Raw genomic sequence first — 27,753 nt, forward strand, 5'->3', positions numbered from 1 at the left:
AATTACCTGAGAGGAATGTCCTGGAAGACCTTGGAGATGGTCAGAAAGCTAATGATGACATCATTGTAAATTGGGTGAACAGAACGTTGAATGAAGCTGGAAAGTCAACTTCCATTCAGAGTTTTAAGGACAAGACAATCAGCTCCAGTTTGGCAGTTGTGGATTTAATTGATGCCATCCAGCCAGGTTGCATAAACTATGACCTTATTAAAAGCAGCAGTCTAACAGAAGATGACAAGCACAATAACGCCAAGTATGCCGTGTCAATGGCTAGAAGAATTGGAGCCAGGGTCTATGCTCTCCCTGAAGACCTGGTGGAAGTAAAGCCCAAGATGGTCATGACTGTGTTTGCATGCTTGATGGGCAGGGGGATGAAGAGAGTGTAAAACAACCCAAGTGAATAAAAGCAGCCTTGCTCCCAGGTGCATGGTTAGTAAGTCAGCTATTGCCAGGTGACGTGCTCCTGTCTTCAGCACTCTTGGTCATTTCCCACGTTGATGCTGCCTTGTGATTCGTATTAAGTAAACCACATACAAGCTTGAGCCCCAACAGTGGTACGTGCCGGCAACAGCGTGTAAAAGGACTTTGAGTTTTATTAAGCAGACTAGCTCATCATGAGAGCCTGGGGAAGGGGAAGAATTCTCAGAAAAGCATCTCTTTCCCATAGTCCAAGTTGCATTGGTCATACACACCTGCCTAAAAAGTGCTCGTAGCCAAATAAATTGTGTATCTCCCCTCCATAGATTGCTGTCCTTGGCACCTCCCCTTGCTGTATGCTATTTTGATGTTATCTCTCCCCCTCGTAGAGTATCCACCTCTTAGGACTTACTTAGATGATTGGATATGAATACTATTAGACAATAATTTTGCTTTCCAATAGGCTAGGTCTTATTGAAAACTGTGGCCAGAGGGTATTTCGATATAAGTATCCTTTGTTCAAGACTTTACTGAAACTTTTTGCGAAAGTAACTGGCTGTGCAGAATGTAATAGAAGCTTTTCATATTGTTTTATTCTTAAAATCAGTATCTTTTTACAGTATTCTTTCTACATGATACTTTTTTGTACATTTAAGAATATTTTGATTACATTAAATAAGACTGCTGATTTTGCTACTTTTTTAAAGGGGCGATCAAGTAAGGAAAAAAACACATCTAGGTAGAGGAAAAATGAACCGTGAAGTTGCATCTTCCCTCTCACACCCAAGCTGTAAACAATGGACATATTTTGTCTTAAAGATGCTCGGTCATTATATGCTTATTTGTTTTGAAGCCTGTACCATCAAACTCTCTCTGTAGATTTAAAAAGCTTTGGAGTACGATGCTTTTGAGGAGAGAGTGGGTTCAGAACTTAGGATACAGTAGGACAGGTGTGCTAAGTGTACAATACATTTTCTAATTTTACACCTGAAACAAGGAGATGTGGTCACTAAGGTATAAAAATACATATGTAGAACTTAACGTACTCTCGCTTTTGTCACGCTGTTTGCTGTAGTATTCAAGATCATAGTGTTAATCTAATTCTTTTTTTTAAACTTTTTATTAAATCACCATGTGGAAAGTTACAAAGTTCGCAGGTTTATATGTCAGTTATACAATATTCAAACACCCATCCCTTCACCAGTGCCCATATTCCACCACCAGAAACCCCAGTATACCCCCGCCCCCACCCCCTACCCCCTACTGTATAACTAATGAATTTCACTTCATTTTTTCTTTACCTTGATTACATTCCATAATTCAACACAAAACTCACTATAGTTGTTAGAGTTTCCAAGCAAGAGAGACAGACCTACTACATTTGATAATTAGTTTGCTTAGTTCACAGTCCAGAGAGCTGGCTGCTACATTAAAAACCTTCAATATTTCAACAAAAACTTACTGTTATTATTTGGAGTTTCCCCCCCCAAGTCAGACCTGTTCAAAAGGAACCGTTTCATATTGCTGACAATTATAAATGTTAAGTCGTGCGGACGCAGCAGCGTCCGTGCGGTTTTGGATTTCTGTATAAAGTCCAGGGAAAATTCTGGACTTTATACAGAAATTCCAAAAGCTGTCTCTGGTTCCCGCTCATTCCACATCCACATCCACCGGCTCTGCAGAGACATGGGCACCCGGTCCGAAAACCCGGCCGGCCGGAGCCGAGCCCCCGTGTTAATCTAATTCTTAAAAGTGATGTAATCTGGTAGCAGTGAATTAGTTTAAATAAAGGCATTTACATAATAAGAAAAAGAAAATTATCTGAGAGCAGAACACCAAAGACATGATGAACACGCGTACCCGCAAACACCAGGAAAATGATGTGGTTTCTGAGAGCCTGAGTGACGGAGGCTGGGAAGGGGCGCGACCCAACTTCCCCTCTGCTTTTCCTGTTGCGTCACTACCAGCAGGAGCTCTGAGAAACCCGCAAGAAGTCTGCAGAGAACACAGAGACAGGCTGCTGTGACCCCCCCATGAAAACCCGCCCTTGTTCTGCACGCCCCCACCCAGCACCCCTGTTGCTTCTCCACCCTGGGATTCCCATTTCCTGAAGGAGGAGACGGAGAGATTCATTTGGCTCAAACTGCAGACTTGGTTACTTGGGCAATTGCAGATTGCGTGATCTTTCCATGATGTCAAATCTCAGCTCCTCTGATGATTTTCTAGGGCCCCGCCTTCCGGAAAGGGGTTCTAGTGGATCATGAGACAGCTGTTCCTTCCTTAGCTGAATCTTTCATAAGTTCCTTTTTTACCCTGTACTTGTGTTTCTTCATCTGAAAAATGGGTACACCTAGCTTTTCTTTATTTTTTCCTGTTTGATTTTTGGGCCACACTTGGCGGTGCTCAGGGTTTACCCCTGGATCTGTATTCAGCCATCGTTCCCGGCGGTTTCTGAGGCCCCTATATGGTGCTGGGGATCAAGTCGGGTTGGCCTTGTGCAAGGCAAGTGCCCCAGCTCCAGTTCCTATAACAATTTTTTTTTTTTTTTTTTTGCTTTTTGGGCCACACCTGGCGATGCACAGGGGTTACTCCTGGCTCTGCACTCAGGTATGACCCCTGGCGGTGCTCAGAGGACCGTATGGGATGCTGGGATTCGAACCAGGGTCGGCCACGTGCAAGGCAAACGCCCTACCCGCTGTGCTATCGCTCCAGCCCCCTCCTATAACAATTTGTTAAAAACTTTTTGGGTCACACCCGACAATGCTCAGAGTTACCACTGGCTCTGCACTCAGGAATTACTCCTGGAAGTAGTCGGGACCATATGGGATGCCGGGGATCTAAGCCAGGTCGCCCGCGTGCAAGGCAAACGCCCTACCCACTGTACTATGGCTCCAGATCCAACATTTTGTCTTTATTTGGGGGCCACATCCGGTGATGCTCAGTTTAACTCCTGGCTCTACACTGAGGAATCATTCCTGGTGGCACTCGGGACTCTATGGTCCCCTTCGCAAGAGATAGGAAGTCCAAGTTTTCTTCGCAGCGCCTCCACCGGCCCCCAGAGGGCGCAGCGTCATCAAAAGCGCCTCCAAAAGCTAGAAAGATGCCCAAGTGTGATCAGTGCGCAGGCGCACTATGGGCCTGTCTATTGGCTCAACGGCGGGGGGAGGCGGGCCTGACGTTGGCGTGCGCAGGCGCAGAGGCACTTCAGGCCTAGGAAGGGGCGCCACGGACCGGAAGTGGATGTGGGCCGCAGTTCGCGAGGTGAGGGGAGGCGGGGCGCCGTGGCGGCCGCTGCCTGCTCGGAGAGGGACGGGGTGCGGGGACCTCCCGGGGCCGAGCTTCGAGAAACTTCGAGGGAATGCGAGGAGGGAAACAGTTTTATTAAAGAGTCCGAGAGCCGGAGGCTGATGGGGTTCGGGCGCGCGGAGAGCGGGAGACGCGTGGTCACAGCTGGGACTGGGGAGGTGCAGGGGTGCAGAGACCCCCCGCTGAATTCGGGGCCGGGGGCCGCATCGTAGAGGAGAGAAGTGGCGGAACACGACCCTCGGGAGAGAGAGCGGGGTTCGGGGAGTCGGCGAGGCCGGGCCGGGCACGGGGCAGGAGCAAGCAGCCCTGAATGGGGGCTGGGGGGAGATCGGAGGCAGCGACAGAGCTGCGCGAATAGAGCAAACGGCTGAGAAGCCCAGGGTCTCTTTTGAATACGGAAGGGGGGAGCCTGATCGCTAAAAATGCATATTTCAAAGCATGGGAAAAGGGGGCCAGGGAAGTAGGATGGAGGATGGGGGGATAGAGGCGCCTGCATCACGCACAGTGATTCTGGTTTGATCCCTGCACTCCCTGGCCCCTTTAGCATTGCCAGGAGGGTGTAGTCTCAAACCCATCCCAGTCCCAGTCTCCCGTAAACACAGGGAAATGAGGGAGAGCAGAGCCAGGAGTAACCCCTGACCACTGCTGGTTGTACCCCGCAAAAAAAAACATTAACTAAAATGTGCCCCTCCAAAAAACATTAACGAAAATAAACTAGATGCCGTTAAAAGGAAGGAACAGGGGAATAGAAAACATTCTTCACTTGCCCCCCACTCCACCCCCCACATACCTTGCATGGCCCCCCAAGCACTGCAAGGTATGGTTCCAGTTGCCCTCAAAAAAACAAGGAAAAAGGGACTAAATGGAGCCTGAATCCCAATATTTGCATTGTTCTGCCCTGTGCTGCTCCCTTTACCTGCACTCAGTAAGGTGAGGGTGTGACGGGCAGGGAAGGCAGATGAGCATCTCCGTGCCCTATGGCCCCCCAGAACACTGCCAGGGATTGGCCTGGATGCTTGCTGAGCACTGTCAGGAGGAACTGGAGCACCAAACCATGGAGCACCTGCATTGTGCTGTGGCTTATACTTTGCTGGAGTGGGGAAGCCACCTAGTCCCCCAGTACCTGTGGGTCTATGGCAAAAAAAGTAAAAAGCAGGGCCAGGACCCACTGTCTCCCCTCCAGAACCTCCCCAGCCCTGTTGGTATGGCTTTACTTAAAAAAAGGGGTGGAGATGTTGACAATAGCAGCACCTTGGGGTGTCAGCAGAGCCAGCTTGTGCCTCAAACACGCAGACCCCGCGTGAGTCGGCCAGGGACCGTGGTCCGTGGTTGCTGAATCTCACCTAGAGGAAGAGTCGGCATGGAGGAAGAGACGGGGAGGGAAGTGAGTTGGAGAGTGAGCAAAGATTCAAAGAGAAAATGGTCAAGTTGAGGGGTTGGAGCGACAGCATAGCGGGTAGGGCGTTTGCCTTGCACGCAGCTGACCTGGGTTCGATCCCCAGCATCCCATATGGTCCCCTGAGCACCGCCAGGAGTTAATTCCTGAGTGCAGAGCCAGGAGTAACCCCTGTGCATTGCCAGGTGTGATGCAAAAAGCCAAAAAAAAAAAAAAAAAAACCCCAAAATGGTCAACTTGGGAAAACAGAAGAGAAATGGAGTGTCAGATACAGAGTAGAAGAGGAAGGGGGACTGACAGATCAGAGGGACAGGATGAGGGGAGGTGCTGCCTTTGCAAGTGGCTGGCCCCAGTGGGAAAACCTGGCACTGCTTATGGTCCCCCTGAGCACAGAACCAGGAGTCAGCCCTGAGCACCTCTAGGTGTGACCCACTTCCTGTCCCCCAGATAATTAAAGATTATTAATAATTAAAGATTAAATTCAAATAATAAGGATTCAACTCATGGACAGTGGGCAGGGCACTTGCCTTGCGCACAGCTGACCCGGGTTTGATCCCCGGCACCCCAAATAGTTCCCCAAGCCCCGCTAGGAGTGACCCCTGAGTGCAGAGCCAGGAGTCCGCCCTGAGCACTGCTGGGTGTGACCCAGAAGACAAAAGTGGCCCTATGGGGCAGTTACAGGGGCAGCTGCTCACTGTCTGGCCTTGGTCACATGTGTTCAAGGAAGAGTGGTGATTTGCTAGACCTTTGTCCTTTTTCGAGCCATGAGGGACAAAGGTGGGCAGAACTCTGTGGAGGACTGGGAAGCACCACCCTCAAAGGTGGGCACTGTTTCCAGAAAAGAGGTAGAGGCTGGAGCAGTAGGACAGTGGGGAAGGCGTTGCCGGCTCTGCCTGTCACCCTCTGTGGTTCCCTGAGCCCAGCTAGGAGAGGTCCCTGAACACAGCCGAGTGTGGCCCCACAATAAAGCAGGCAGGGGGGCCGGAGCGATAGCACAGCGGGTAGGGCATTTGCCTTGCACACGGCCGACCCGGGTTCGATCCCCGGCATCCCATATGGTCCCCCCAGCACCGCCAGGAGTAATTCCTGAGTGCAAAGCCGGGAGTAACCCCTGAGCATCGCTGGGTGTGACCCAAAAAAGCAAAAAAAAAAAAAAAAAAAAAAAAAAAATAAAGCAGGCAGGACTATACCTCCCGGGGGAACAGAACGGCTTCACAGGGGAAGTAATTCCCGGCTTCCTGGTGTCCTAACGCCTCTTGTCTTCTCACGTGCCTCAGCTCCTCATGACCCGACTGCAGTGGGGGTCAAAGCCCGATAAAATGCCTGTCGCCTGAGCTGGTGGCCGCTTGGGAGGGCCTGGGGTCTCGTGCACCTCCCCCAGCCTATTACGTGGCCTGTGTTTACCATGACACATGAATGCCTTCATGCTTCCCTTCTGAACACTCAGGGCCTGCCGACTGAGAATGAGCCTGTGTGACCCGCAGACACCAGTCCAGGAGTCGTGAGATCCCTCCGTGTCACCAGCTCTGGCCCCCTCTGCCGCCCAGTTGCTTGACTCTGCCGTTCCCTGGGGTGGTCCTGTGCCCTCGGCATCGAGGACCCTCAGCTCTTGGAGAAGGTGGTTGGTCCCTGGTGCAGACTCTGGTGTGGGGGGGTGCGTGAAAGCCCCCAGACCAGGATGAGCACGGGGCTGGCGTGGTGAGCTGCCCTCAGCATGCCTCCTCCCAGAGCCAGGGAGAGCGGGGAGCCCCGAGCCCGGCACCGCGCCCCCCGGGAGGAGGCAGCCCGCCAGAGCTGGGACTGGACCTGCCCGGAGACGCGCCGGCTCTTCGAGGAGGCCTTCTTCGGGGAGGGGGACTATATCCGCCAGGGCTCCGAGGAGTGCCAGAAGTTCTGGACCTTCTTTGAGCACCTGCAGAGATTTCACAGTCTCCGGACAGCCCGCCGGGAGGAGCAGGACCACGGACGGGCCACATCCAAGGCCCCGGCATTCGCGGACCTGCCCCGCACCTATGACGCTCGCTACCGCATCAACCTCTCCGTGCTGGGTCCCGACACCCGGGGCTCTCGGGGGCCCGGCGGCCAGCTACCCCCAGAGCGGGTGTCTGAGTTTCGCCGCGCCCTCGCCCACTACCTGGACTTCGGGCAGAAGCAGGCGTTTGGGCGGCTGGCCAAACTGCAGCGGGAACGGGCGGCCCTGCCCATTGCCCAGTACGGGCAGCGCCTCCTGCAGATGCTGAAGGAGCACCAGGTGGTGGTGGTGGCCGGTGACACAGGCTGTGGCAAGTCCACGCAGGTGCCCCAGTACCTGCTGGCTGCAGGCTTCAGCCACGTGGCCTGCACCCAGCCCCGGCGCATCGCCTGCATCTCACTGGCCAAGCGCGTTGGCTTTGAGAGCCTGAGTCAGTACGGCGCCCAGGTGAGTGGACAGCGCCCCGCTCGCCCCTGTCACCCAGGCTTGCCCTCCAACCCAGCGACCACTGTTATAGAAATTTCTCTACAGGCTGGCTCAGAGGCGGTTCAGGGGACAAACGTCACTCACAGCAAATAACTGCAAATGTCCTAAAGGCTCATCAGCCCTCTCTTCTCTTTGGCTGGGGGAGGGGACTGCTCGTGGCTCTGTGCTTGGGTTTATTCCCAGCTCGGGACCCTGTGGTGCTGGGGATGGAACCCGGGGGTCCAACGTGGATCGCACTCAGCCCGGTGAGCTGTCTTTCTGGACTTGAATTCTTTGTATTTTGTTAGTGGGGCCCACTTGGTGGTGCTCAGGGCTTTCTTTTGGCTCTGTGCTCAGGGGACCACTTCTAATGTTGCTTGGGGGACCACCTTGGGTGTCTGGGATTGAACCTAGACTGGCCACGTGTCAGGCAGACGCCCCACCCACTGTACCATCACTCCAGTCTCTCAATCCTTTTTTCTTTTTGGGCCATACCCAGCAGTGCTCTGCACTCAGGAATCACTCCTGACCATGCTTGGAAGACCACATGGAATACTGGGGATTGAGCCTGGCTTGGCTGTATGCAAGGCAAACACCCTCCCCACTGTACTATCGCTCTGGTCCCTCACTCTTCTTCTTTTTTTTTTTTTTTTTTGCTTTTTTGGATCACACTTGGCGGTGCACAGGGGTTACTCCTGGCTCTGCACTCAGGAATTATTCCTGGCGGTGCTCGGGGGACCATATGGGATGCTGGGAATCGAACCTGGGTCGGCCGCGTGCAAGGCAAACGCCATCCCCGCTGTGCTATCGCTCCAGCCCCGCTCACTTTTTCTCTTAAGAGGGCACTCATTAACAGTCAAACAAGGGGTTATAGGATGCTGATCCTTACTCTCCCACTTAAAAGTTACTGAAGTGGGGGCTGGAGTGATAGTACAGTGGGGAGGGCATTTGCCTTGCATGTAGTGGGCCCAAGTTTGATCCCTGGCACCCCTTATGAACCCCCAAGCATCTGCCAGGAGTAATTTCTGAGTGCAGAGCCAGGGGTAATAACCCCTGAACATTGCTGAGTATAACTCCAAAAGCAAAAAAAAGTTATCGAAGGGCTCAGTGATAGTACAGTGGGGAGGGCACTTGCCTTGCATATGGCCGACCTGAGTGCAGTCCCCCGCACCCTGTATGGTCCCTGAGCCCTGCAGGAGTCAGCCTTGAACACTGCTGGGTGTGGGTCTGGTTCTGCAGCTCAGCGCCAGCCCATGGGATTCGTCCTTGGGAGAGCAGGTAGGGATGGGCTCTTGGTGCACGGTGGTCCGGCCCGAACCCAATGTGCCTTCTTCCCTCCCACCGTTGATGGGAGTCGCACACGCGCGCGGGGCCTCGGGGCCTTGCCGGGGCACCCTCTCAGGCCCACACTCCCCTCCCCATGGCCCTGCAGGTTGGCTACCAGATTCGCTTCGAGAGCACGCGCTCGGCTGCCACCAAGATCGTGTTCCTGACGGTGGGGCTGTTGCTGAGGCAGATCCAGCGCGAGCCAGGCCTGCCCCAGTACCAGGTCCTGATTGTGGACGAGGTGCACGAGCGGCAGCTGCACAGCGACTTCCTGCTGGGGGTGCTCCGGGGCCTGCTGCCTCGGCGACCCGACCTCAAGGTGGTGCTCATGTCCGCCACCATCAACACGGCTCTCTTCTCCACGTACTTCGGCGGGGCCCCGGTGCTGCAGGTGCCCGGGCGGCTCTTTCCCATCACGGTCAGTGCTGCCCCCTCGCGGGCTTTCGTCTCTTCTCCCTCCTCGGACTTGGAGGTCATATCTGCTGGCGCCGAGGCTGCTCCTGGCGGGGCTCGGGGGACCCTGTGCCATGTGGGAGATCAAACCCCGGCCAGCTGTGTGCAAGGCCAGCGCCCTTCCTTCCTCTGTCCTCTCTTCTGCCCCCCAGCCCCTGTTTCTTGTCTTTTCCATGAAGGCTGCCTGCTCTTCCCCTTGTCGGGGGGAGAGGGGTGCAGGAGCATTCTCCCCAGCAGTGCTCAGTGGATCCGGGAGTTGCTGTCAGCAGTAATTGCCTCATTTGTGCTGATGTGATGGCGGGTGGTGGGGGGCTCAGGGTACTGAGATTTGACCTCTGCCCCCCGCCCCCCAGACATGCCAGGCATCTCCCTAGTCACTGAATCATCTCCCTGCCCCTTCGTTTCTCACACACTCGGCATGTGGGCTTGATCCCTGGTAGCACAGGATCCCACGAGCACTGAGCTGGGAGTAGGTGCCAGGCCCAGCCGGGTGCACCCACAAAAGAGAGAAAGTCCTCATCCCAGCACCTGGAAGCCCCCCGGTGCCGCGCTGCCATCTTTCTGTGACATCCCGCCCCCATCCACGTGGTGCCCGTCCCTTCCGTGCAGGACTGGGCCGCAGCGACAGGGCACTGTCCTCTCACAGGTCGTATACCAGCCACCGGAGACGGAGGCGGCCGGGGCCACATCCAAGCCGGAGAAGCTGGACCCGCGGCCCTTCCTGCGGGTGCTGGAGGCCATCGACCACAAGTACCCGGCCGAGGAGCGCGGGGACCTGCTGGTGTTCCTCAGCGGGATGGCCGAGATCAGCGCCGTGCTGGAGGCTGCGCAGGTGTATGCGGCCAGCACGCAGCGCTGGGTGGTGCTGCCCCTGCACAGTGCCCTGTCTGTTGCTGACCAGGATAAGGTAGCGTGGGGGGTGGCTGGGGATGGGGGCTGCAGGCAGGCTGTGCTGCCCAGTGCCCCAGGGGCAGCTCCTGGGGGGAGGCAGGTCAGCAGCAGGCTGCCTGGTTGTCAGTGCTCTGGGGGGATCTGGGGGGCTCGTGTCCCAGGCACCAGAGGATCCCTGAGGCACAGCAGTTTCCCTCGTGTGGGTGTCACATGGTCTGGGAGGCACGTACTTAGCCCCCAGACACCCACGTAGGGTCCCGTGATCCCTGAGCAGCCGGGTGGTGCCCAAACCCTTCTCCCCGCCCTCCGCGTTCCTGGAGAAGCAGAGTTCAAAGGAAGAGAGGCAAGCAGGGGTCCTCAGTGCCTGCTCACCTACCCCCAGGTATTTGACGTGGCGCCTCCTGGAGTCCGGAAGTGCATCTTGTCCACCAACATTGCTGAGACCTCCGTTACCATTGACGGCATCCGCTTCGTGGTGGATTCTGGTAAGAGCCCGGGTCCCAGCCAATAGCACGGGGTTTGAGATGAATGCATGTTGTGAGGGCTCCCCCGCCAGCCCCCAGGCTGGAGCAGATTGTGGGCTCCATTCAGAGCTCTAAGCTGTGGCCACACCTCAGCCTTTCTCAGACACTCCAGGGTGCCCTGCTGCAGGGCCTTTGCACGTACTTGTCTCTGCTGAGGCTGCCTTTCCCCAGCTAGCTCTGCACCCTATTCCTTCTCCTCCATCCAGGCCTTGCATAAAAGTCTCCCCACTGAGGGGCCAGAGCAATAGTACAGCAGGGAGGGGCTTGGCTTTGCACACAGCCAACCCAGGTTCGATCCCCAGCATCCCATATCTTCCCCTGAGCACTGTGAGGAGTGATTTCTGAGTGCAGAGCCAAGAATAACACCTGATGGGCTGGAGCGATAGCACAGTGGGTAGGGTGTTTGCCTTGCACGCGGCCAACCTAGGTTTGATTCCCAGCATCCCATATGGTCCCCTGAGCACTGCCAGGGGTAATTCCTGAGTGCAGAGCCAGGAGTAACCCCTGTGTATCACCGGGTGTGACCCAAAAAGCAAAAAAAAAAAAAAAACAAAACCAAGAACACCTGAGCATTGCTGGGTGTGGGTCCCCCCCAAAAAAAAAAGAGAAAAAGAAAAGTCTCCTCTCTGGGGAGGCCTCCCTCGGCCCCCCTCTCTGAGTGCCAAGGCCCCCTGGAGCTCAGACATTGGCATCAGCCCAGATACCCTTGACTGTCAGGTCACGGTGCAGGAACATTCCACCACTCACGTGCTCTAATGGAATCTGAGTAAAGTGCTCAGTGTCACACAGACCAGTGAGTCCTGTGGAGTCCTGGGTGCCGCCCATCTCAGAGCACTGCAGCAGGCAAACCGGTGGCTCTTAGGGTACAGGGGATACAGTGATGGGTGCTGGGGACCAGGGACCCTTGTCTTGCTGCTGTGCCCTCTGTGCCTGGTCGCAGGCCTGGCCTGGAGCAGCCACTTAACTGTGTATGTTAGCAACACACCAAACAAAGGAGGGACTGCGAGAGCGTGCGGTTGGGGTCAGGCCCAGGGCCCTCCGGGCGAGCCCGCTCCCCTTCCCTCTGCCCTCTGTCCCCCAGGGAAGGTGAAGGAAATGAGCTACGACGCGCAAGCCAAGCTGCAGCGGCTGCAGGAGTTCTGGATCAGCCAGGCCAGCGCCGAGCAGCGCAAGGGCCGAGCCGGCCGCACCGGGCCCGGCGTCTGCTTCCGGCTCTATGCCGAGTCCGACTACGATGCCTTCGCCCCCTACCCTGTCCCGGAGATTCGGAGGGTCGCCCTGGACGCGTTGGTGCTACAGGTGACACACGGCAGGGAGGATTGTATCTCCTGGGGGACAGGGCCGGGGGTGCGGGCGGCTGCACCCCATGTGTTACGGCCAGGAAAGGCAAGAGCAGGCTGGCCCCTGTGGTCAGGTCTCACACAGATTGGAGAATGTTCCCCAGGACCCTCAGTCAGAATGCTCTCGGTCGACCACCCGCTGAGATGTACACTTGAAACTGGGGTTTCTCGGCCCAGAGCGACAGGACAGCAGGGAGCGAGTTTTGCCTTGCACACAGCCAGCCCAGGTTCGACCCCCAGCATCCTTTAGGGCTCCCTGAGCACTGCCAGGAGTAATTGCTAAAAACAGAGCCAGGAGAAACCCCTGAGCATCGCTGGGTGTGGCCCAAAAACAAAGATAACAGAAAAACAGTAAAACTGAGAGCAGGAGGGAAGGCACATAGCATGGTGTATGCGTGGCATGTGCAGCGATGGTCAAGATCCTGGTTTGATCCCTGCTACCACATGCTCCCCTGAGTACTTCTGGGAGTTACCCCTGAGCACTGAGCCAGGAGCAGCCTCTAAGGCACTGCTGGGTGTGGCCCAAACAAAAAAACCCTTGGGGTTTCCTAGGGGCTGGAGAGATGGTGCAGTGGGTAAGGCACTCACCTTGCACACGCTGACCCAGGTTTCAGTCCTGGCACCACATGAATCCCTGGAATACTATCTGGAGTGACCCCTGAGCACTCCAGGTATGTCCCAGCCCCCCCCCAAAAAAAACCTCCCAAAACCTGGTGCTTCTTGGGACTGGGGAACTGGCCAAAGGCCAGCTCACAGGTTCTGCATGAGTAAGGCTCTGGGTTCAATCCCCAGTGCCACATGACCCCCGTGCCACTGGGAGTGACTCCTGAACACCTCTGGGTGAGGCCCCAACCCCCCCCCAAAAAAAAGAAATTCCTACAACAAAATTCTCAATATACTTGATGCAGTGGTTTGAACCTCAAGAGTCAGTGTCCTTGGTTTGGCAGCTGCGACAGATGACCCACTAACAGAATGACCAGCATGCGTTTTATTGTATTTAGTGTTTTTATTTGGGGCCACCCCCAGTGGTGCTTGGAATGCTCCCAGCTCAGTGCTCAGTGGTGGCTCCTGCATGCCAAGCGCGTGCTCCAGCCCATGGGGCATCTCTCTGGCCCTGTACAATTGTTCTGTTTTGCAAATTCTTTCTGGTGGGGGCGGGGGTTCCCAAGCGGTAGTCACAGGGGCTAGGGGCTGACAGTTCTCAGCCACCCCTGGGCAGTGCCCAGCAGGGTCTCACGTGTTGGGGATAGAACGGGGTCAGGCATATGCTAACCCCGTCCTGCCTCCCTGTCCCCGCTGGCTTTTTTTGAGCCAGCATTTCCTCTTTCCCTTCCCTATGTGGCTTGCTGGTGACCATGGTGGCACACTCGGCTGTGGAGGGCCAGATACCACATTCCTAACCTCAGTGTGGCTGGGAACCACACTTGGCACATCATGGGGTGCTGGTTCTGCTCTACCACGAAATCATCCCTAGCCTGATACTTTCTTTCTCGCCCTCACCCTCTCCTTCGTTTGTTTTGAGGCCACACCCAGCAGTGCTCAGGGCTTACTCCCAGCTCAACGCTCAGGAATTACTCCTGGCAAGGCTTGGGGGACCATATGGGATGCTGGGGATCAAACCCTGGGCTGGCCATGTGCAAGGCGAGAGCTCAACCTGCTCTACAGTCGCTCTAGCCCTACCCCGGTTTCTCTTTTGTTGTTTCTGTCAGTGCTGGAGATTGAACCCAGCGACTCTGGGCAAGGCACCACCCTGTCCCGAGCTGTCTCCCAGCCACCTGTAACTCTGGTTTTTAAGGCCCTGGGGACGCTTTCCCAGAAGTCCCCCACCTGACCTCCTGTTCTGTCTAGGCTCAGCCAGGTCACATGTGCACTGTGACTCCAGGCATCAGGGGCGTGGCATGCCTGCCCCCAGCCCTTAACATAAAGGTCCTGAACAAGCCTTGCAGACATAACCCAGCTTGGTGGGCTAATGGTCAGAGGGACACTTCTGGTCAGGCCAGGCCGACTGGTCGCCTTACTCAGTGAGAATGGCTGAGCCCCAGGACTGCCTGTGTCTTCTCTGCTCTCAGGGTCACCAAGCTGCCCGGAGCGCCTGGCCTTTATCCACTGTCCCAGACCATCTCGGGTGCCTCTTTTGGGGCCTTCCAAGTGGTGATCAGGGGATCTGGGGCCCCTCCTGGCAATTGGTGGCCAACAGGACCAACAGTTCTGTGCAATATCCCAAGAACCGGATGTGGCAGTGGCTCAGGCCCTGCAGTGCTTGGGGGCTGCCAGGGCTGCACCCTGGGGTGCTCGGGATTGTCTTGGGACCAGCCCAGGGCGCTGCTCGTCCTTCAGTTGGTAGAGCAGGCACTGAGAAAGAGATGGGTGCGCTGTGATCCCACCAGGGCCTGGGGGGAATGGGGTGGGCAGGCAGACAGACTAATGGGCAGATGGACGGACAGGCAGTGGCTCCATCTCTGCCTGTTAACCAGCGGGCTTGAAGTGCATGAGCTGGCGACCCCAGCTCGTTCCACAGTGGCTCATGAATGCCCCATTGCTGGGGGGTTGCTTCTCATTGCAGATGAAGAGCATGAGTGTGGGGGACCCCCGGACCTTCCCTTTCATTGAGCCCCCGCCAGCTGCTAGCCTGGAAACAGCCATACTCTACCTCCGGGACCAGGGTGCCCTGGACAGCTCAGAGGCCCTCACCCCCATCGGGTCCCTGCTGGCCCAGCTGCCTGTGGATGTTGTCATTGGTAAAGTTCCCCCTGAAGGCAACCCGACTGACCTAGTGGCCACCACTTTCTTCCTGGCCCCTCTTCTTCCTGCCCCAACACCGCCTCTTCCTGCACTGGCCCCTCCCCTCCCGGTGTGGCCTGCCCCAGCACCGCCCATTTATGCTTTGGCTCCGCCCCTTATCGTGCTACCCATTTCCGTTATGGCCCCTCCCCTTTCCACTCTGGCCCACCCCTCATTGCCCCGTCCATTTGTCCATTTCTGTTATGGCCCCTCCCCTTTCCACTCTGGCCCACCTCCTCTTGCTCAGGTTCTGTTTCTCTGGGCTCTCTGTACTTGGGAGTCAGCATCGGACAAAACAGAACTGACCACTCCCTCAGCAGGGCTTGTGCCCCGCTGCCTGGAAGCACAACAGAGGGCTGGCCTCTGTCCACCTGTTTCCCAAGGCCCCTTGGGCAAGAAAGCTGGAGGCCAGGGCTGGGGGCGCGTCTGACTCATTGTCCGCGGCCCGCAGGGAAGATGCTCATCCTGGGCTCGCTGTTCAGCCTGGCGGAGCCCGTGCTCACCATCGCCGCTGCTCTCAGCGTGCAGTCGCCCTTCCCGCGCAACGCCCAGAGCAACCCCGAGTGTGCGGGGACCCGGCGGAGCCTGGAGAGTGACCAGGGAGACCCGTTCACGCTCTTCAATGTCTTCAACGCATGGGTGCAGGTGAGTACTGGGCGCGGGCCAGCCCACAGCCTGTCGCACGTGGCCCCGCCCCCGCCCCCTTTTTGTCTTCCCCACGCATACCAGAACACTAGCCCTCTGCAGGCTCGGGGCCTCTGTGCCTCCGCCCATTCCTGCGGGCTTGAGGCCTTGCACAGGCAGAGGGCAGGCTCCTGGGCCCCGTGTCCATCCCCTCTTCCCTGATTCAGCCTGCCCTGCCCTAGACAGGGCTTGGGGGTCCAGTAGTGACCCCGTACCTGTCCCAGGCAGGGGAGGAGGTTCGCCCCTTGCGGGACATCACACAGATGGGACATCACACAGATGGGAGCCATGGGAGTGCAAGGGGCTAAGCACTTAGTGGAAATACCTGACTCAGTTCCTGGGTCTAGGAGGGCTTTCTGTAGGAGGGGGCAGTGGAGCCAGATCCTGGGAGGAGGAAGAGGGCAGATGTCCCAGCTCCCTTGTATCTTCTGAGTGGCCCTCGTTTGGCCTCTGCTGGGCCTCTGCCCTCCCCTGGGCTCCGACGTGACAAGACCTCATCACTCTGGCTCGTGTGCATTCATCCCCCTGTCCAGGTGAAATCAGAACAGGGCAGCAACTCCCGCAAGTGGTGCCGCCGCCGGGGCATAGAGGAGCACAGGCTGTACGAGATGGCCAATCTGCGGCGTCAGTTCAGGGTGAGGGGCGTGGGCGGGGCCACGTGGGACTGAGTGTGGCCCTTGGGGAGTGGGTGGCATCATCCGGAACAAGCATGGCCAGCAGGAGGGGGCGGGGCCACCTGGGGCGGGGTCACAGGAGGCGGGGCATTGGGAGAGGGCGGGGCCATAGGGAGGTCTGGGCGGGCCCTGGAGAGTCTATCCAGCTCCTGTTCCCCACTTCCTGGGATTATGGTCACTCTTCTGTGCCGACCTGGCCCTTTTCACTGGTTTACCCGTTACCCCTGGTGCTGTCCGAGGTCCCCCGCATCCCTGAGGGCAGTGCAGGTCAGAGCAGACCCAGAGCCATGCAGCAGCCCATGGGAATGGGACCCTTGCCCTGTCAGATGGACCCCCTGCAGAGGCCAGTGAGGTCACAAGGCCCCTCAGCCCCGATCGGGGTCCCCCAGGCTCCGATTTCCACAGGAGGAAACTGGCTCAGAAGGGAAATTAAGGCTAGTGGGTAGCCAGAGTCCCCTCCTCGCCCCCTGCCACCTTTGTCCCTTTGTCCCTCACTTGATCTTGTCCCTCACTTGATCTGCACCCCTGTCCCCCAGGAGCTATTGGAGGACCACGGGCTGCTGGCGGGGGCCAGGGCACCAGAGCAGGGGGACAGCTACAGCCGGCTGCAGGCTCGCAGGGAACGCCGGGCTCTGTACCAGCTGAAGCGGCAGCATGACGTGGGTGGGGGACGCCGGCGCAAGGTCCTGCGGCTGGATGAGGGTCTGGACGGCGGCTCCAGCGATGAAGAACCTGATCGCAAGGCTGCTGGGGAAACCGGTGACAGCGTGGACATCCAGGTGGGCGACTGGGATGGACCTGTCCTCACCTAAGGGCCAGTCACTGGGATCTCTGAGCCCCCAGGAAGCAGCTATTCCTCCCTTCCCCAGGACGTGAAGTTCAAGCTCCGGCACAGCCTGGAGCAGCTGCAGGCGGCCGCCCGCTCAGCACAGGACCTGAGTCGGGACCAGCTGGCCCTGCTGAAGCTGGTGCTGGCCCGCGGCCTCTACCCCCAGCTCGCCATCCCCGACCCCCTCAACAGCAGCCGGAAGGACTCGGACCAGGTGCGCCATCCCCTGTCAAGCCCTCTGGGCTTCTCAGTTACCAGCAGGGATGGCCCTGCCCTGGTGTGGCCCAGTGTCCGGTGAGGGGACAGACCGTCCCCATTTGGACTGGATGATGGAGCCCACTGGCTCAGGGTTCTGGAAGGGAATTTGACCCCGCCTGAGGGGCCCAGGAGAACATCCTGGAGGAGGAGGCTCTGAGCTGTGACTGGGAGGGAGGTGCCGCTCTGTCATGGCCGCCTTTGTCCCCAGATCTTCCACACACGCGCCAAGCAAGGCACCGTGCTCCACCCCACCTGCGTCTTCACCAACAGCCCCGAGGTGCTGCATCCCCAGGAGCCAGAGGCTGCAGCCGAGGGGCGCCAAGGTAGGGTGAGCCCGGCCGGACTGGCTGTGGGAGCCACCCCCCAGATGGCCCGGGCCCCCTAACATCACCCAGGGGCCACAGACATCTCTTCTGCCAGCGGATTAGCACTCCCAGCTCGGGGGTCGGGTGACTCAGGCTGTGCTCGGGGCCCTGCGCTGGCAGGGTGAGTCCGGGCCTCCCTCAGCCGCTGCACCTCTCCCTGACCCGCAGACGACAGGGGCCGGATGAGCAGCCGCCACCAGCTCCTCGCCTTCGTCTCCCTGCTGGAGACCACCAAGCCGTACCTGGTCAGCTGTGTCCGAGTACCCGCGCTACAGGTGGGCCGGGCTGGTGGGCAGGAGTGGGACCTTGCACAGTTGGCAGGGCTGACTGCTATGTGGTATGGGTGTGTACGGTGTGTGTGATTTGTGTGTATGCTCAGTGCTCAGATTAGTGTGTATATGTGTATGTGTGAGGCATGTGTAGTATGTATATGCATGTGTGTATAGTATGTATCCCAGTGTGCATATATATATGTGTGTGTGCATATGGTGTATGTACATGTGGCACATGTGTGTATGTGCATGTGTGGAATGTATGTGCATATGTGTGCATATGGCACATGTATATGCATGTGTGTATGCATGTGGTACATGTGTTTGTGTGTAGCATGTATGTGTATATGTGCATGTGGTACATGTGTATATGTGTATGTGTGTGCATGTGGTACATGTGTTTGTGTGTAGCATGTATGTGTGTATATGTGCATGTGGTGCATATGTATATGTGTGTATGTGGTACATGTGTTTGCGTGTGGCATGTATGTGTATATGTGCATGTAATGTGGTATGCATATGTGTGTGCATGGGTACATGTGTTTGCATATGACATGTATGTGTATATGTGCATGTGTTGTGTGTATGCGTGTGTGTGCATATGGTGTGTGTGTGATGTGTGCATATATGTGATGTGTGTGGCATGTGCCCCCGTGCTTCTAGACCCCAGATTCAGCCTGTGGTGCTCGCTGTGGGGTAATGCTGGCTGGGGTTGGGGCAGGTCACATGCCGGAGCCCAAGCCCCTGTGCCCTGGCAGGAGCCCTGCTATGACCTTGGCATGGAGGCTTGGGAGGAACCCTTGGGGCTCCCCTGCCGGACCCCAGCCCCCTAGACGGTGATGGGGCAGCTTCTCAGCCTGGACCAGCCTGGCCTCTACGCTCCCCACAGTGAAGCTGTCCCAAAAGCTGAAAGGAAGGGACGGAGCAAATCAGGGGGCAGGGAGCAGTGCGTCAGGGCTATGGGGAGGCTCCCGCCTTCAGAACCATCTAGAGCATCTCCGTTAACCCTTATCAGCCTCATGGCAGGACCCATCTTGTCACCTGAGGCTCCAGGCCCAGAAGTGTCTGGTTCAAGGGTGATAAGCGGCAGGTGTCTGTGGGAGCTGGTGGGGGACAGAGGGGCGGATGGGCAGGTGGAGGGACAGACATAGGGTGGACAGAGGGATGGAAGTGAGTGGATGGACAGATGGGGGTGGACAGATGGTGGAGGTGGGTAGACGGACAGTTGGATGGAGGAACATGGGGTAGGGTCTCAGCTGGGCTCCATGTCGCTCACGCCCACTGTCCCCTCGTCCCAGTCTCTCCTGCTGTTCAGCTCCTCCCTGGACACCAACGGTGATTGCTCCCGCCTGGTGGCTGACGGCTGGCTGGAGCTACAGCTCGCAGACACGGACAGTGCTGTCCAGCTCCTGGCAGCCTCACTGCGGATCCGGGCCCGCTGGGAGAGGGCACTAGACCGGCAGCTGGCCCGCCAGGCCCGGGGATGGCGGCGGCATGAGGAGGAGGACGAGGAGGACGAGGAGGAGGAGGCGGCAGCCCTGGAAAACCGCAAGGAGGTGGCGGCTCTGAGCAGGGAGCTGCTGCAGTTCACAGCCTCCAAGGTAGGGCGGGGTCCCAGGAGGGCCCCTGGCAGGGGAGATGGGTGAGGTTGGGTCCTGGGAGGGCCCCTGGCAGGGCAGATGGGCGTCAGGGCAGGTGTCAGACCAGCCTCTGGCCTGAGAGTCTAAACCAGGTTGGGTTTGGCTGACGCCAGCAACCAGTGTCCCTGAACTGCAGGGTGGCCTTCAGGCCCAGTTGGCTCCAGGTGCTCTGAGACTCCTCCCTCATCTTTCTCCCACTTCCGGTCTCCTCCCTCAGGTTCCCTACAGCCTCCGGCGGCTCACAGGGCTGGAAACCCAGAACCTCTACGTGGGGCCCCAGACTGTCACAGCCACCCCGAGTCTCCCTGGCCTCTTTGGCAGCTCCCCCTCATCTCCACACCCCACCAAAGGGGGCTACGCGGTCACTGATTTCCTCACCTACAACTGCCTCGCGGTGAGCAGGGCCCCTGCAGATGAGCTTTCGGGGGTCCCCTCCCCTCCCACCGGCCGCACTCCCACTCAGGCCGCAGCTTCAGAGGGGCTGGCCTATCCCCCCACGCCCTGCAGGGTCCTGGGGAGGGTGCTGGGCTGTGGGTGGGCGCGGGGCGGGGCGGGGCCGGCCTGACTCCCCCCGCCCGCTGCAGAGCGACAGAGACCTGTACAGCGACTGTCTCCGCACCTTCTGGACCTGCCCGCACTGCGCCCTGCACATGCCCTTCACGCCCCTGGAGCGCATGGCCCACGAGAACAGCTGCCCTGCGGCCCCGGGCAGCGCCCCAGGTAACGCCCCCACTGTCTGCGCACAGACCCCGCATCCCTCTGCCCGTCCAGGCCATTCTGTCCCAGGGCCTGGAGCCGGCCCTGCCACGGCAGAGCCCTACGAGTCCCAGCCCACACTCTGGCCCGCTGTCCCCTTCTCACCTCTCTCGGCCTCTGTCCCTCATCACGAGAGGCACGGCCGGCAGCACCCAGCACCCCAGCTTACGGGAGAGATGGCCTTCGGGTCACCCAGACCCCATGCAAAGGCCATGGGCTTCTGCGGTCTTTCTCACTCATCCCCCAGGGCAGAGTCAAGCCATGCTCTGTGTGTGTGTGTGTGTGTGTGTGTGTGTGTGTGTGTGTGTGTGTGTGTGTGTGTGTGTGTGTGTGAGAAGGAAGGCTTCCTGGAGGAGGTGAGGGGTGTGTGTGTGTGTGTGTGTGTGTGTGTGTGTGTGTGAGAAGGAAGGCTTCCTGGAGGAGGTAAGGGGTGTGTGGGGTGTGTGTGTGTGTGTGTGTGTGTGTGTGTGTGTGTGTGAGAGAGAGAGAGAGAGAGAGAGAGAGAGAGAAGGAAGGAAGGCTTCCTGGAGGAGGCAAGGCTTTTAAGCCGGGGAGAATTGCAGGGTCCCACTATGCCGGGGCGTGGGTGGTGCCAGGCGCAGGAATGCTTCCCTCACAGTCTCCCTCTGCTCTCCCTTAGGGGATGAGGATGTGGCCCCTGAGCCCCCACCAAAGGTGTCTGCCCTGCAGAGGCCCTACCACTGCACGCAGTGTGGGCAGCACTTCATGTTCACGCCCACCGAGCTCCTGCGGCACCGCCGGCAGCATCTGTGAGCCAGAGCCCGGGGCCGGACTGAGGCCACGGGACCCGCTGCTCCCGCCCTCCCAGCGCCACAGTGTGGGTTCAGGCTGGGGGCTCCCACTCCTGGGGGCCCCCACCCCCGTGGGCCCCTGGTGGCCCTGCTCAGCCGCTCCTGACAGAGTCCCTGCCACAAGTCGGAGGCAGCCCCGCCACACCTCACTGTGGCCCAGGGGGTCCCTTCCCCGACAGCCTGACTGGGGCCCTGCTACCCCCGCACCCCCACCTCCAGCCACACCCTCCCCCCTCTGCACCCCTCGACCCCTCCACTTGACTGAGCCCTACCCCCTGGCCCTAGTCCAGACCCACAGTCCACTTCTCAGTGATTCTGAGATTTTTTGCCTTTTTGTGTACCTGGCAATGCCCAGGGGTTACTCCTGGCTCTGCACTCAGGGATCACCATTGGCGGTGTTTGGGGAACCCTATGGGGTGCCGGGGATTGAACCTGGGTCAGCAACACGCAAAGCAAACACTCTCCCCGCTGTCCTGTCACTCTGGCCCTGTGTTTGTTTGTTTTTTTTTTAATTTTTCCGTAATTTTTATTTTGGGGGTCATACCCAGCAGTGCCCAAGGGTCACTTCTGGCAGGGCTCAGGGCACCCTCTGCAGTGCCAGGGGTTAAGCTTGGGTTGGCTGCGTGCGTGGTAGGCGCCTCCTCCCCATTCCCAGTAACCCAATAAACCTCTTCTCGCCTGTGCGCCCCTACTGCACAGTTGTCCTTCTGTCTGTCTGCTGGGGTCCTTCAGCCGAGAAGCCCCAGCTTGACTCTCTGGAATCGTGCCCCCACACCCAGGTTTCTCCAGCCCACACAGGTTCGTGCCCACTGCCCCCCGAGGCCGGTTAGAGTCCACGCTCTCGCCTCAGCCTTGGTCCCTCTCCAGACTGCCCTGAGCCCCCCTGGCCACCTCTGATGGGAGTGGGCACCTCCCACTCGTCTCTGGTCGGCTTTCCATGTGGAAGCTCCGAGGGCGGCGGCAGCACACATGTCCCAGCTGCCAGCAGCCCTGGGGCTCAGCACCCGCACCCCCCAGCCCCCGGCGCCAGCCCTCGGCGCTGGCGGACCCTCCCCCTTGCACCCCACTTGCAAGAGGCCCAAGGCTGCTCCTGGTTTGACTTAGCCTTGGCGTGGGGCTAACGTCAGCGACCAGCACTCGGTTGATATGTATAAAGGACACACAGGAGGTGACCTGCCTCAAGACTGCCCCCAGGGGCCAGCCCCTTCCTCTCCTCTTGGTCCCCCGTTTCCTCTCCATGGAAGGACCCAGGACCCAGAGCAGGGGCCCAAGCAGCATGGCAGTGGGGCGCCTGCCTCGCACACAGCTGACCTGGGCTCACTCCCCGGCATCCCACAGGCGCCTCCACCAGGAGCGCACAGAGCACAGAGCCGTGGATAAACCCTGAGTATCGCCGATAGGACCCCTGAAAAGCATTTTCTGGTTTGGGGGCCACCCCCAGCAGTGCTCAGGGGAGCTCCTGGCAGTGCTCAGGGGAATATACAGCAACAGTGCTCAAGTCTGGGCCTCCGGCTGCAGAGCCTGAACTTGGGCCCCGCCAGCCACTTCCCTGGGCCTGTGGTTTGTATTTAAAGTCGTATTTCTCAGGGGCCCTTGCCTGGCACGTGCCCAACCCGGATTCTATCCCTGGCAACCCCTAGAGTCCCCTGAGCACTGCCAGGAGTCAGCCGAGTGTAGAGCCAGGAGTAACCCCTGGCCATCACAAGGTGTGGCACAAAAAGAACAACAACAACAACAAATTAAAAATAAAGTCGATTTCTCTGCCTGTGGGAGGATGAGGAATCCAGAGGTGCCCGGAAGAGGAAAGGGAGGGCACGGAGAAAGAAGTAAAGCAGGTGCGGGGGCTGCAGCCCCCTCCCCTCTCCATCCCCGCCTCCCCCTCGCGGCCAGAGTCCCTGGGCACACTCTGGTGCATAGGCCCCGACACCGAACTTGCTCAGGGCCTGGCTGCCTGCTTGACTTCCACAGGCTCACTCTCTTCTGAAAACGAACCAGCAAAACTGACATGCTCTGCAGTCTTCCAGTAGAGGCACAGAGAGGTTGAGTAACCTTGTCTGAGGCTGCACAGCAGTCTAGCTTTTGAGTCACATGCTCTGAACCACAATTCTCTTTTTGAGGGGAGAGGTGGTTGGATCGGTTGGGGACTGGGTCACACCACAGGTGCTCAGGATTTACTCCTGATTTTGTGCTCAGGGATTCCTCCTGGAGGGAGTTGGAGGGCTCTATGTAGTGCCATGAACCGAACCTCATCCCTGCGTGCAAGTGAGCACCCTCCCCTTCCACAGTCTCTCCACCTCTGTGGCACAATTCTCTGTGTGTGAAACTTCCTTTCCCTTCCCCACAGCCAAGGAAAGCCCCACTTGGCCTCCTCCACCCATCCCCACTGCCTGCGTGCCGCACCACCTGCAGCGTCCGCTTTCCCCAGATTGGCTTCAGGTGGATCAGGGGGCGCCCTCTTGTGGGAGAACAGTGGAAGCAACAGCAATTTGTTCTGGGAAAGGGCCTAGAGTCATCATAGTACAGCAGGGAGAGCGTTTGCCTTGCACACGGCTGAGCCAGGCTCGATCCCCGGCATTTCGTGATCCCCAGGCACCACCAGGAGTAATTCCTGAGTGCAGAGCCAGGAGCAGTTCCTGAGCCTCACTGGGTGTGACCTGTTGGATAACACTGGGTTGTTCATGCTGCTCCCACAGGGAGCTTCAGGTTTATTACCCACAACAGTGCAACTGAGGCACACCCAATTCCACCAGGCACTGATAATCCTAAACTGCTTTTCTCTTTCCTTTATGTCATTTGTATGGTTTATTTAGCAATGTCTTTTGTATAGAGACAGGAAGACGGTTGATCCTATGTAACATGAGAGTTAATTGACTCCAAAATAATATTTATTCCGGGGCATTCGTATTTACTCGACACAAGTCTCAGCTGCCCTTAGCAACTTAGTTCCTAGCACTCCAAGAGCAGGGTCCCAACAAGGGACTGGATGGACTCAGGACAAGCTATGAGCTACCCTGGCATGGAAATGGGCCAGGCCAAGCGCCATAATACTTAACTATAAGTTAAGAGCACAATCATGGACAAACTCTGTCATGACCCAAAAGAGGTAACTGAATAAGGACCCTGCTGGGGTTAGGAAGACTAACCTGGCCTGAGGACTGTGGTCTGGAATATATAGTGAGATGTCCCCAGGAAGACCCAAATTTTAAGCTTGATATTTCTCTTACTATGCTCATGCAAAATGATATTGCTCATCCATCATCATCCCGTTGATCGTCGAATTTCTCGAGCAGTCTCAGTAACGTCTCCATTTGTCCTAGCCCTGAGATTTTAGAAGCCTCTCTTTATTCGTCCTTTCCAATGGTGCCGCATTGGAGGTTCTTTCAGGGTCAGGGGAATGAGACCCAGCATTGTTACTGGTTTTGGCATATGAATACACCATGGGGAGTTTGCGAGGCACTCTCCTCGGTAGCTTGCCAGTTTCTCCCAGAGGGAGCTTAGTTTTAAGTCTCTGGATGTTGGCCGTTGGTGGGATTACACTGCGCCAGGGGCAGTCCCTGGGTGTGATGGCCTAGCTACTGGAGAATGGGAAATCTGGGCGGAGGAGGCCCAGTCCTGATCCGAGCAGGCTTGGAGGTCTCAGCACTGGGTCCTACACACCTGGGTTCCTCTGCCAGTACCTTCACGCGTAAGGCTCGTCCGAACGTGTGGAGAGGGGCCTTGAGCATGACCTTGGCTAGGCTCCAGAGGTCTTCGGCCATGGGAGCTCTGCTCGGGGCGGGGAGGGAAGCTGGAGCCCACCTCCTCCGAGGGACTCTGAGGAAGACAGCCAGGTGCACGAGCAAGAGACTCTCTGCAATATTGCTAGAAATATTGTAAAAAGTAAGTTTACTATAACTGTTTAAATGAATTACTAGCTGAGGAAAAAAGAAAGCAACACACCCTGGTTGGAATCCCGCCCGTGCTCGCATCTCCTAGTAATCTGGAGTAATCTCCTGAGATGAGATTTTGTCCTTGAGTTAATCTCCTGAAGGAGTGGCCTTTACCTCTTTTTGTTGTTATGATAATGTTCACCCCACCTTTGTGTCCCCACCTGACATGATTTCTATAAACTATGCTGTAAGGGGCTGGTGGGGGTAGGAAAAAAGACGTGAGACTGGTGACAAAAACTTGTGACTGGAAGACAACGTGTGGCTGGCAGAGGGGCTCATAGGAGGTAGACTGGACTCTGGGAAGGAGATGCTGAGAAGGAGAGAGTGAAGACTGGACGTTGAGGACGAGGAGGGGAGCTGAGACTTTGGAGACTTTGAGGTCTGTGAGACTCGGATGATGGAACTCTCACTGGGACTGCGACCAAAACAACTACGACTGTGTGGCAGAGGGAGAGATTGGACAGCGCTGGGGAGGAGAGAAGAATAAACCCACTGCCAACCAGCCCGGGGCCCAGTTCCTGTTCCGCCAGTTCCCCCGCCCATCCTTCGCCCATCATCCAGCCTTGGGAGGCGGCTCTCAGCACGGAACGCTGGAGTTGTGCCTTTCAGACCCACCGTCCTTTTATTGAAACTTACAGTGACTGGAGCGATAGCACAGCGGGTAGGGCATTTGCCTTGCACGTGGCCAACCCGGGTTCGATTCCTCCGCCCCTCTCGGAGAGCCTGGAAAGCTACTGAGAGTATCCCAACCGCACAGCAGAGCCTGGCAAGCTACCCGTGGAGTATTCAATATGCCAAAAACAGTAACAACAAGTCTCACAATGGAGACGTTACTGGTGCCCGCTCGAGCAAATCGATGAACGGGACAACAATGCTACAGTGACCCAAAAAGAAAAAAAAAAGAATATGCTGTCCCCTACTGTGCCTGCCTCCACTCACTGGCCAACACTGAAGAGCCCAGCGCCTGCAAGAATGCCCACACAGCGCCGTGAGGCAAGTACAGACACACCACCTCTGCCTGGGCACAGTGAACACCAGCCTCTGCTTGGGGCATCCTTGGCCCTGGACTCAGGGGCACATGCAGGGCCACCCAGGCACAATACAGGTGTGTGCACACATGGTCACACACATGCTGACACATGGTCACACACATGCACTGACACTGACACAATGACACAGCCACACAAACATACTGACATATAGATACACATGCTGACACGTAGTCATACACATGCTGACAGTCACACACTGATACAGTCACATGCTGATAGTCACACACGCTGACAGTCACACATACCGTGACAATCACATGTTGACACACAGTCACACATACACTGACAAGTTACATGCACATTGACACAGTCACACACGCTGACAGTCACATACACAGACACAGAATTCACAGTCACACATGCTGACACACAACACACACACTGAATCACACATGTGCTGACACAGTCACACACGTTGACAGTAACACACATGTGACAGTTACACACAAACACAGTCACACACACTGACACACCGACATATATAGACACACACTGACATAGTCACGCTGACACACTTATGCTGACACACACTGACATACATGTGACAGTCACACACACACTGACAGTGTGTACTGACAGCCATGCCAACACACACACTGAACCCCCCAAGCCACCCCTCCCTGACAATGACCCCCCTCAGCAATACCTAGCTACTGTGCAGGTGACCCTGAACTTGGGGCTCACTCACTGCTCACCCCAGGAGTGGGGAGGAAATTTTAGTTCTGAGCAACCTCTCCCCTGCTCCCTTCCTCCCACTCCCCTCCTCCAAAGTAATGGGCGGCACATCCAAAGGTCTCATTAGAGGAATTGGGTGGAGGGGGGGCGAGGAGAGAGGTGCCAGGCACTCCCAGCCCACCTCCCCTTGGTCCTCTTCGCTTCTCAGCAGGGTGCCCTGGACTCCTGCAGCCTCTCAGGCCAGCACTGCTGGCACCAAATCTCAGCCTGCAAATCTTTGGTGTTTTCTTTTTTGGTTTGCTTCTGAGTAACTGTCAGCATGTGTGTGACTGTGTCAGCATGTGTGTGATTCAGTGTGTGTGTGTTAACTGTGTGTCAGCATGTGTGGCTGTCAGTACACACTGTCAGTGTGTGTGTGTGTGTGTGTGTGTGTGTGACTGTCACATGTGTGTGTTCAGGGGTTACTCCTGGCTCTGCACGCAGGAATTACTTTTGGTGGTGTTCAGGGGAACCCGAAGGGGTGCCAGGGACCAAAGCTGGGTTGGCTGCTTGCAAGACAAACACCCTCCCAACTGTACTGTTCCTCCGGCCCCTTCTTTTCATTCCTGTGGGGACTATATTTGGTGAAGGTGCTAGGAGCGGGCAGGCTTTGCTCCTGGGCAGATGGAAAAAGAGGACGGGAGAGCCTCAGGTTGGGGGTCCCCTCTCTGGCCCCCTCTTTGTCCCCTGCAAGGCTCTGGGTCTGCCCCTATTGCTTCAGGGCTGAAACTGATCTCTCCTCCCCTGGATCTGGGCAGTGCTGGGACCAGGGTGGGCCAGACAGCTGCAGGGAGGTGGACAACCTCCTAGGGGGCCAGCTGGTCACTTCTGTGTCCTCTGCTCCAGTGGGTCCTCAGAAGGGGAACCCTGAGCCCGTGTGGTCCACAGAGCCCGAGA

General features: G+C 57.3%; 1 protein-coding gene across 3 annotated transcripts; it reads left to right on the forward strand.

The window, feature by feature from the left end:
• Positions 1–3,611: 3,611 nt before the first annotated feature.
• On the forward strand, positions 3,612–21,844 carry DHX34 (DExH-box helicase 34). Of its 3 annotated transcripts, none has more exons than XM_055146023.1 (17): positions 3,612–3,678; positions 6,567–7,538; positions 8,989–9,300; positions 9,982–10,242; positions 10,609–10,711; positions 11,832–12,049; positions 14,654–14,828; positions 15,323–15,516; positions 16,089–16,190; positions 16,766–17,008; positions 17,099–17,272; positions 17,525–17,639; positions 17,850–17,956; positions 19,252–19,554; positions 19,811–19,987; positions 20,178–20,313; positions 20,990–21,844. In XM_055146023.1, the coding sequence occupies exons 2-17, from the start codon at positions 6,834–6,836 to the stop codon at positions 21,121–21,123; spliced, it is 3,459 nt and encodes a 1,152-aa protein (XP_055001998.1). In that variant the 5' UTR covers positions 3,612–3,678; positions 6,567–6,833; the 3' UTR covers positions 21,124–21,844. The 3 variants fall into 3 exon arrangements, with proteins under 3 accessions (XP_055001998.1, XP_055001999.1, XP_055002000.1); XM_055146024.1 differs by having other exon boundaries at positions 3,635–3,678; positions 6,397–7,538; XM_055146025.1 differs by lacking the exon at positions 3,612–3,678 and adding an exon at positions 3,790–3,805.
• The last annotated feature ends 5,909 nt before the right edge of the window (positions 21,845–27,753 follow it).

The sequence above is a fragment of the Sorex araneus genome, chromosome 8 (genome assembly GCF_027595985.1).
Source record: "Sorex araneus isolate mSorAra2 chromosome 8, mSorAra2.pri, whole genome shotgun sequence".
NCBI classification, from domain to species: Eukaryota; Metazoa; Chordata; class Mammalia; order Eulipotyphla; family Soricidae; genus Sorex; species Sorex araneus.

Bases quoted from the DNA above. Each gene is read 5' to 3' on its own strand.
- DHX34 (XM_055146023.1), top strand. From the start codon at position 6,834: ATGCCTCCTCCCAGAGCCAGGGAGAGCGGGGAGCCCCGAGCCCGGCAC. The intron at 10,712-11,831 runs GTAAGAGCCCGG...TCTGTCCCCCAG, and splicing joins CCGCTTCGTGGTGGATTCTG to GGAAGGTGAAGGAAATGAGC. The intron at 17,009-17,098 runs GTGGGCGACTGG...TCCCTTCCCCAG, and splicing joins GTGACAGCGTGGACATCCAG to GACGTGAAGTTCAAGCTCCG.